Source organism: Procambarus clarkii, chromosome 18 (assembly GCF_040958095.1).
Source record: "Procambarus clarkii isolate CNS0578487 chromosome 18, FALCON_Pclarkii_2.0, whole genome shotgun sequence".
NCBI lineage: Eukaryota > Metazoa > Arthropoda > Malacostraca > Decapoda > Cambaridae > Procambarus > Procambarus clarkii.
In genome coordinates, this window is record NC_091167.1 from 5,517,847 (window position 1) to 5,528,276 (window position 10,430).

A 10,430-nucleotide genomic window follows, 5' to 3' on the forward strand; every position below is an offset into this window, starting at 1 on the left:
AGGTTTGATGAGGTCTATTGAGGTTTGGTGAAGTCTAGTGAGGTTTTGTGACGTCTAGTGAGGTTTGGTGAGGCCAAGTGAGGTTTGGTGAGATCTAGTAAGGTAAGCAGTAAATTAGGTACCAGTGAGTTAGTCAGCTGTCGCGGGTTGCTTCCTGGGGGTGGAGGTCTGGTCTAGGCCCGGGCCGCGGGGACACTAAAGCCCCGAAATCATCTCAAGATAACCTCAAGATGGTAAGGTTTGATGAGGTCTAGTGAGGTTTGGTGAGGCATGGTGAGGTTTGGTGAGGATTGGTGAGGTCTACTGAGGTTTGGTGAGGTCTAGTGAGGTTTGGTGAGGTCTAGTGAGGTCTAGTGAGGTTTGGTGAGGTTTAGTGAGGTATAGGGAGGTTTGGTGAGGTCTAGTGAGGTCTAGTTAGGTTTAGTTAAGTTAGGTTAGGGGTGGTGTAGTTAGGTGAGGGTTGGTGAGATTTGGTTAGGTTAGGTACTTTTAGATAAGGTTAGGTTTGTTTGGTTTGGTTAGGTTTGGTTAGGTTTGGTTAGGTTAGGTTAGGTTAGGTTAGGATTAGGTTAGGTTAGGTTAGGTTAGGTTAGGATAGGTTAGGTTAGGTTAGGTTTGGTTAGGTTAAGTTAGGAAATGCTATGTTAGGTTAGGTTTGGTGATATCTTGTTAGGTTAGATTAGGTTTGGTTTGGTGCGGTTTGGTTATATTAGGTTAGGTTTAGTTAGGTTAGATTAGGTTTAGTCAGGTTCTGTTTGGTGAGGTTAGGTTTGGTGAGGTTTGGTTAGGTTAGGTTAGAATATAATTTTATTAGGTTTAGTCAAGTTATATTAGGTTAGGTTTTGCTAGGCTAGGTTAGGTTTTGTTAGGTTTGATAAAGTTAGGTTACAATAGGTTAGGTTATGTATCGTGAGGTTAGGTAAGGTTAGATTAGGTTAAGTTTTGTTTGGCTAGATTTTTCAGACAGTTGAAGATGGTACTAGTTAGGTAGAGATAGATGAGGTTTGATCTGCTTTGATACGAGTTTCTTGGCTTGAGATGGGTTGACGAAGGCCAGGTGATAATAGCCCTCCTGAACCCTCAACCTTCGATAAGAAAATATATTACGTCTTGAACTATGAGGCCTAATCTCTATGATAAAGAAATTCCCTTTATCGTAGTGAATATTTGTATTGGAAATCTACAGATCTCTCATGTGCAAATCTACAGCCTCTCATTTATTTATGATGGGCTGTAGATTTTCACATCAGAGCCAGGTTTCAGTAATGTCTTCTCTTGTTACCATTCCTGAAACTTGTAGAGTAAAAAAAGTTGTAAATTTACCCTATTTTTTCATTTTGGATTTACAGTCGAAAACTGAAATTAGTTTTCGATTGTGGTAAGTGGCAACTGTGATTGCAAGATCTTGCCGACGGAGGGTATATAAGGCGACCAGAGGCGGGTTGCAATTTACTTGCTCCTGAGACGCAGTTGAGTCCACACGTGTTCTGCTTCTACGCGTCAGAGATGAGGTGAGTGTCCAAGCCTTAACACGGATACACAGCAAGTTGTGGTTTCCGCTTCTTGCTCTGTGTACACCGTGAGTATACTTTACTATGTTCAGGACTCAAGTATATTTTATTGGTTAGTCAGTTTTATTGGTTGGCTGTTACGATGGCGTTAATAACAGGCGAAGAGAAGGAACGGTCACCAAACACTGGGACCATCGCTGATCAAACCCCTGATGCTCTAAGTGTTAGGTGATATCTCTCTCCTCCTGCCTTTTTCACGTATCATTAATGAACGCTGCTCTCTGCTCTGTTCCTCGCCCCGCCTCCCCTGGCCAGCAGACACTTGACAGTCTTCCTTGCTGTAAACCTGCAGCCCGAGGCACTAGTCCATAGTGGCCAGTGGCACAGTGAAGTGACCGCAGGCACAGTGGACGAGGCACTGTGCCAGAATCTGAATCCTTTATTCTGTTTTGAAAGGCGAGTGTGGTGGCCTGTTGGGCCATCCGTACGGCTTAACAACACAGTTGGAGATCCTTTGTCTCCACCATTACTGTTGGCGCTCTGCTTTCTCACATCTGGAAGAACATCAGTAAAATTGCGAGAAAATTTATTTCGGACATGTCCTCTGTCCATCACCTTGGTTTCGTTGTGGTGATCCGTTGTGGGTCGCTTACGAACTGGTTCACAGTTGTCACCCGTTATCTCCGGTGTTCATCTTCCTCATGAGTTCCTTACTGGTAAGTCTCATCTTGAATGTCAAGTCTTGGACTTTCGTACTCACCTTTACCTTCCCTATACTGATCTTTCCACCCTTCCTGAACTCCAGTCCTCCTAGCTTGTCCCTCGGTAATTCTACGGTGGCGAGGTTGGCCGGTGTTCATTATAAGATGCTCCGTCATCTCCCTCTGTGCTCCCTGCAGTATATTCTGTACATCTATAACATATTTAGGAGTCGACTACGGTCCCACAGGCAGTTATTCTTCCCATTAGAAAACCTGGTACTCAAGGGACTCCCTTTAAGGAGTCCCATTGTCCCGAGCACTTTTGTATACCAACTCTTTGAGCGCATGATTAATGTGCACTTCTTCTGGTTCCAGGAACATTGTTCCCTCTCTCTCTTCCCAATCTGGCTTTACAAGTATTTTGCAAGCTTGACGGACATCTTAGTGGACATGAAGATGTACCTTTATCGTATGACGCTACCAGGAGACAATTTTTGTTTAGCTCAAATGCATTCCTTTGACCTTCGTGGAAATCTTCGGCTTTTCCTTCAAGGCTTCCTCTCTCGTCGCTCGATTCAAGTGACGGTTGGTGCTGCTTTCTCCAAGTCTATTCAACAGTACGAAGGTATTCCCCAAGGTAGTGCTCTGAGCACTAAAGTTTTGGTTGCCCTGAATGGTTTTCATTCCCTCCAGTGTTTTCTCAGCCCTTTATGTTGACGATGTCGCTCTCTGCTGTCGTGGTGACGACGCCTCTTTCCTCCAACATTACCTCCAGCTTAAGAACAATAGTGTGTCGTTCTGGGCCACAATCATGGCCTCCAAGTTCACTGTGAATAAGACTTGTACTATGATTTTTACTCGGAAGCGCGTCGTCCCTTGTTCCCCTCCTGTTACTCTGGTAAACCCCATAGTTATAGGGATTCTGCCACACTCTTGGGGTTGATCTTTGACTCCTGTTTACCTTGGTCGCCCCATGTTGTTCCACAGAGTTGAATGCTCTAATACCCTTTTTTGCTTTGTCTAGTCCCATACTTCTTGGGGGCCTGATAGGCACACACTCCTCTCTTTGAGCTCCTCTCTCGTACTGCCTTAAGACGATTATGGCTATCTTCCCTACTCCTCCGCCTCTCCTTCGACTTTTTGTCGTCTTGATGCTCTGGGCCATCGTGAGTTACAGCTGAGCTCTCGTGCCATTCGTTCGACCCCATCTACAGATTGGATGGTAAAATCTGCATCAAATCCCTATAGTATTATGGTGATCGTTACTGCCTTCGCTGCCTCCTGCAGTCCCCTACTCCCGCTTGTGTCCTACTTTAATTAATCACTGTTTCTAGCAGGGACCCGTTTCCTCCCACCACCTTCCTTCTCCTGCAAGTGCGGCGTGTTCGCAAGATTCTCTCTCATATCACACTGGCATTGCCTCCCCTCACGTTATTTCTACTTTGCCCCCAATGACGATCCCGCATGTGAAATTTTGCAAACATGAAATTTTGGCAAATCCTTTTCATTTTGCTTTATTTTTTCAACATGATAAGTTACTAGGATTATTCTCTGCTCTGCTTTAAAAATCTTTTTCCTAAGGATGTTTTCCTCTCACTCACACACCATTGTTGTGCTGACAGATGGGTCTACGTCTACCGAGGGTGTCGGCCACCCCGTTGTGTTTCTCGAGCTATGTGTGGCCTGACCCAAGAGACTGGCATCTTAACTGCGGAACTTTATGCAGTTGTGTTTACTCTCCATCAGCTGCTCTCTGCGTGTCAACGGGACTACATCACTGTGGTTGACTCGCAGCGCCTCACCACTCTCTAATCATAATGCTAAAAATATGCATTATGTTGTGGCAAAATCCAATGCAGGGTTTTCCTTAACTTTGGCAGATATAAAGCAGTCAAATTTTGTTGGTTCTCGGAGATTTTGGAGTTACCATGAATGAAATTGCAGGCGCAGCTGCTATGGAGGTCATTCACGGTTGCAACGTTTCCGGGAAAGGAATTCCATTTTCAGATTTCAACTTCGTAATTCATTCTGAAATCCGTAATCCTTGGCTGGGTCGACGGGCTGGCTTTAGAGGCAATGCCGTGGATGGTCTTAAAAGGTACCTTTCCCCTTGACCTTTCACCTGCTACCGTGATAGGCGGTGGAAAACGACTTTAGCAAGGCTGCATTTCGGCCATATCTGCCTAGCTCACGGTAACTCGATGGAACAACATTCTGCTTCATTTTGACCGAACTGTATTGCCTCCCCTTTCACTCGAGCACCTCCTCGTAGAATGTCCCAATTTTCAGGACGATTATATTTCATGTTTTCTTATTGCTCCGCTCATTTGTCTCGGAAAATTTCTTGGTGAATCTATTACTTCTGATAACGCTCAACGTTTGTCGTGTTGTTCTGGTAGTAACATTTTGAGTGCCTCAAGATGGTGGCTCCTGTTGATGATTACTGACTTGTGTCTCTCCCTCCCCCCAGGATGTGGTCGTGGGTGACGGTGGCGGTGGTGGCCGCTCTGGTGGGGACGTCCTCAGGAAAGGTGTTTACCAAGTGCGAACTGGCCAGAGTGCTGACCAACACATACCGCATGTCCCGCACCCTCGTCAAGAACTGTATGTCCCCCGTTACTTTCTCCACCTTTTCTCTCATGAAATATGTTAGTGAACACTATGACAGAACAAGTCGGGGATGAAGTCGTCATAAATATATGTAGTCGAAGGTTGTATAGAAATCAGAATGCAAAGAACTATTTTCCCTAGATTTTAAATTCAAGTCAGAATTAAACATTAAACATATATATTTAATTGACTGATTTCATTAATTCTCCACAAATACTACACCACCGATTTATACTCTACCACGGTGCCAACCACAACAGTTGTGTGTCTCGCGCAGTACGAGTCCAGCTTCAACACGGCCGCTACTAACAAGAACACCAACGGCAGTAGAGACTATGGCATCTTCCAGATCAACGACAAGTACTGGTGTCAAGGCGGCATTAGAACGACCAATTACTGCAACATCCAGTGTTCAAGTAAGGGAGAGAAAGAATGGTATATATATATATATATATATATATATATATATACATATATATATATATATATATATATATATATATATATATATATATATATATATATATATATATATATATATATATATATATATATATATATATGTATATTTAATATTTATAGGGGGTACCCTCGACCTCGAAGAAGACGATATGCCGCATCCAGGGGAGCCTTGTCGGGCACCCGCGGACACCCACATATTGTCTTCTGCTATCACCCTCTATATGTTTTGTATTTTTTCATTTCATTTTATTTTAAACTTCATTACACAAAAATGGTTACAACATTGATTATATGCAAGGTACAAAGCTAGTTGTCACAGGTTGTCAAATATACGAGTTCCTCCAGCTCGTAAATTTGAGACTTGCATTTTCCTCATTAGTGACTGATTTGATGAAAATGATCAGGTGATCTCTCTCCTTGGCTGGCGCTGTTGGGGGCTGGATTTAAGTCTCCTGACTTCGAAGCCTTTTAACAGTCTGTCATGGTCAAGTGATTATTATACTGGTTATGTCAGAGTGTTTGATGCACCTGGCCTTTCTAAGGTTCGATCCTTCACGAAGAAGAGATCATTGGTTATATATAGTAGTAGACATCCATCAGTCTCAGGAGACTATGGAGTTGCGCTTTGGTTGTCGGCTGGAAAGGCATCTCCAGGGCACTAAGCCTGGGTAGGTTGATATGGGGAAGAAGCTGCTACCCATGCAGCAGGTTTCCCTCTTCACGGCGCCGGAAGTCTCCAATGGAAAGGCAAAAGCCAATACGACTGGTTCCAGCGCCGTCGCTGGAACTGCCGCCGGGAGGGGGGGGGGTCAAATAGCTCTGGCTATCACCTCCTTGTTGTGCGGTCACTGATGGTCGTGTGGTTTAAGGCACCGTGACACTAGATACAAGGTGCTCCTGGAGGTCCGGGTTACAGTCTTAATATATATTAATTGCGACATTGCAATTAATATATATAAAGAAACTGAATCTATTATTTATGGCTAGCAGGTGATTTAGAATTTGACCTATTTAATGGACCTTGTGTGTGTGTGTTTTAGGCCTACTGAACAGCAACATTGCCGATGACGTCGCCTGTGCTCAGAGAATCTACAAGCAGCAAGGATTCAAAGCCTGGTGAGTAGACTATAGCGGATGGATAGATAAAAATATTTGACTCTGAATTATACATATACACTAGCTGTATATATGTATACCCCTGTCTCCCAGCCCTCCCCACCATTCCTCACCTCAGTCGTCCCTTTGTCCTCCCAACCATCCCCCACTCCTCAGTCCCCTCATCCTCCCTACCATTTCCCACTCCTCAGTCCCCTCATCCTCCCTACCATTTCCCTCTTCCCCATCCCCTCGTTCACCTCTCCATCCCTCACTCCGGTGTTCCCTTGTCCTCCCCACCATTCTCCATTCCCCTGTCCCTCGTCCCCATCATCCCTAACTCCCCCATCCCCTCCACCTCCCCACCATTACCCCCCTGCCCTGCCCCCATCGTCCTCCCCACCATCCCTCACTCCCTCGACTGATGCATTCCCAAATGATCTGATGTTCCAAACACTGAAATATAAGAAAAATAGTTAAAAAATGAAATGGAAAAATAAAAAAAAAACTATACTCATGAAATAAACGGGATGGTAAACAACACAACTCAATTCCAGTGGAATATCAAACAAAATAATTAAATCAAAATGAAAATAAATCGAAATCTATGAAAATTTAATTTATCAATGCAATCGGAAACATTGAAATGGAATCGTAACATATTTAGTATTGTGTGTGTTCCTATTACGTGCAACAGATGGAGCTGTTTAAAAAAAAAAAACATGTTTTTACCTGTCAAAGGTGTGGCATTTATGTAGTAGGTATATAAAAACACGCGCCTATTCGAATGGAATGTTGTGTCAAACTTCAAAGATATTGGTGAAGAAGTGTTAGAGATTACAGCGTGTGTTGCTCTTGCGTCCAACAGATGGCATTGTTTTTCAAAAATGCATATTTTTTCCTGTCACAGGTGTGGCATCTCTACTTATGCTCACGAAATCAATGCTCCGCACCACAGCTCAATTCGAATGCAATGTCACACAAAATAATTAAGTCAAATAAAAATAAATCGAAATCTATGAAAATTCAATTTATCAATGCAATCGGAAACATTGAAATGGAATCGTAACATATTTAGTGGAGCGTGTGTTCCTATTACGTGCAAAGGATAGCGCCGTTTTTCAAAAAATCATGTTTTTACGTGTCAGAAATGTGTCATCTATATAGTAGGTATATAAAAACATGTGCCTATTCGAATGGAACGTTGTGTCAAAACTTCAAAGAAATTGGTGAAGAACTTTCAGAGATTACAGCGTGTGTTGCTCTTACGTCCAACAGATGGCACTGTTTTTCAAGAAAAACATATTTTTTCCTATCACAGGTGAGGCATGTATATAATAGGTATATAAAAACACGCGCCTATTCGAATGCAACGTTGTCAAAATTTCAAAGCAATTGGTAAAGAGGTTTCCAAGATTTCCCTCACATAAAAAACACATGAAAACTCAGTTTTTCAAACAAAGCATGTTTTTCCCCGTCACAGACGGGACATCTATATAGTATGTACAGTATATATAAACCTGCTCGGATACGATTGGAACGTTGTGTGAAAATTTCATAGCAGTCAGTGAAGGACTTTCGGAGATTAGCGATTTTGAACAAACAAACATTTACATTTTTATTTATATACTAGCTGTACCCGGCCACGCGTTGCTGTGGCTGCGTTGCTGAGCCACAGCAACCTTCCCCTGTCCCCTCGTCCTCCCAACCATTCCCCATTCCCCCATCCCCGCGTCCTCCCTACCATCTCCCGCTCCTCCGTCCCCTCGCCCTCCCTACCATTCCCCCCACCCCTGTCCCCTCTTCCTCCCCACAACTCCCTGCTCCCCTGTCCTCTTGTCCTCTCCACCATTCTCCATTTCAACGTCCCTTCGTCCCCACCATCCCCAACACCCCCGTCCCCTCGTCCTCCTCAACATTACTCCCCACCTTTGTCCCCTCGTTCACCCCACCATCCCCCACTACCTTCCCTTGTCCTCCCCTCTCCCTCGTCCAATACATTCCCGAATGATCTGATCTGATCTGATTTTCTGATCATCAGAAAATTGGAAATATCAAATGATCTGAGGGTTCCCATCACTGAAATATAGGAAGAACAGATAAAAAAAAACGAAATGAAAACATTGACAAAATTAAAAAATAAACTATACTCACGAAATGAATGGTATGGTAACAACACAGCTCAACTCTAATACAATTTCACACAAAATAATTAAATCAAAATGAAAATAAATCAAAATCTATGAAAATTCATTGTATCAATGAAATCAAAAACATTGAAATGGAATTGTAACGTATTTAGTATTGCGAATGTTGCCCTTACATGCAGCAGATGGCACTGTTTTAAAAACAAACATATTTTTACCTGTCACAGGTGAGGCATCTATATAGTAGTTATATAAAAACATGCGAGTATTCGAATGAAACGTTGTGCCAAAATTTCAAAGCAATCGGTGAAGAACTTTCGGAGATTAAAGGGTGTGTTGCTCTTACGTCTAACAGATGGCGCTGTTTTGAAAAAAAAACATGTTTTTTCCTGTCACAGATGAGGCATGTATATAGTAAGTAAATAAAAACACTCGCCTTTTCGAATGCAACGTTGTGTCAAAATTTAAAAGCAATCAGTAAAGAGGTATTGAAGATTTCCTTCACATGAAAGCACATGAAAAACACAGTTAAAAAAAAAAAATGTTTTGCCTGTCACAGACGTGACAACTATATAGTTTGTATATAAAAACCTGCTCGGATGCGAATGGAACGTTGGGTGAAAATTTCAAAGCAATCGGTGAAGAACTTTCGGAGATTAGCGATTTTGAACAAACGAACATTTCCATTTATATATATATATATATATATACTATATGTATATATATGTTGTACCTAGTAGCCAGAACGTCGTACTCAGCCTACTATGCAAGGCCCGATTTTCCTAATAAGCCAAGTTTTTCTGAATCTATATATTTTTTCTAATTTATTCTTCTGAAATGATAAATCTGACTATTTCATTATGTATAAGTTAATTTGTTAAAATTTCAGTTAAAACTAACGTAGATATATGACCGAACCTAACCAACCCTACCTAACCTAACCTAACCTATTTAAACCTAACCTAACACAACTACGTCAATAATTCATGTTCCTACTATAATATAATAATAATTAAAATAAATTAATTGAAAACAATTTATTACAAATAAAAAAATCACTCGGCCTATTAAGCAAGTCGGGCTTTGCACAGTAGGCCGAGAAGTGCATTCTGGCTACTAGGTACGATATATATATATATATATATATATATATATATATATATATATATATATATATATATATATATATATATATATATATATATATATATATATATATATATATATGTCGTATCTAGTAGCCAGAATGCACTTCTTGGCCTACTATGCAAGGCCCGATTTGCCTAATAAGCCAAGTTTTCCTGAATTAATATATTTTCTCTAATTTTTTTCTTATGAAATGATAAAGCTACCTATTTCATTATGTATGAGGTCAATTTTTTTTTATTGGAGTTAAAATTAACGTAGATATATGACCGAACCTAACCAACCCTACCTAACCTAACCTAACCTATATTTATAGGTAAGGTTAGGTTAGGTAGCCAAAAAAAGCTAGGTTAGGTTAGGTTAGGTAGGTTAGGTAGACGAAAAAACATTAATTCATGAAAACTTGGCTTATTAGGCAAATCGGGCCTTGAATAGTAGGCTGAGAAGTGCGTTCTGGCTATTAGGTACGACATATATATATATATATATATATATATATATATATATATATATATATATATATATATATATATATATATATATATATATATATATATATATATATATATATATATATATATATATATATATGTCGTATCTAGTAGCCAGAATGCACTTCTTGGCCTACTATGCAAGGCCCGATTTGCCTAATAAGCCAAGTTTTCCTGAATTAATATATTTTCTCTAATTTTTTTCTTATGAAATGATAAAGTTACCTATTTCATTATGTATGAGGTCAATTTTTTTTTATTGGAGTT

The 10,430-nt window shown here is 41.0% G+C and overlaps 1 protein-coding gene across 1 annotated transcript in view; it reads left to right on the top strand.

Annotated features, from left to right (window-relative positions):
- Positions 1-1,457: 1,457 nt before the first annotated feature.
- The window catches only part of LOC138365787 (lysozyme c-1-like), an 11,581-nt gene continuing 2,608 nt past the window's right edge, over positions 1,458-10,430 (top strand). The window contains exons 1-4 of the mRNA XM_069326239.1: positions 1,458-1,511; positions 4,683-4,816; positions 5,083-5,238; positions 6,325-6,400. Coding sequence (XP_069182340.1) covers positions 1,507-1,511; positions 4,683-4,816; positions 5,083-5,238; positions 6,325-6,400 — 371 coding nt within the window. The 5' untranslated portion in view covers positions 1,458-1,506. The remainder of the gene's footprint in view (positions 1,512-4,682; positions 4,817-5,082; positions 5,239-6,324; positions 6,401-10,430) is intronic.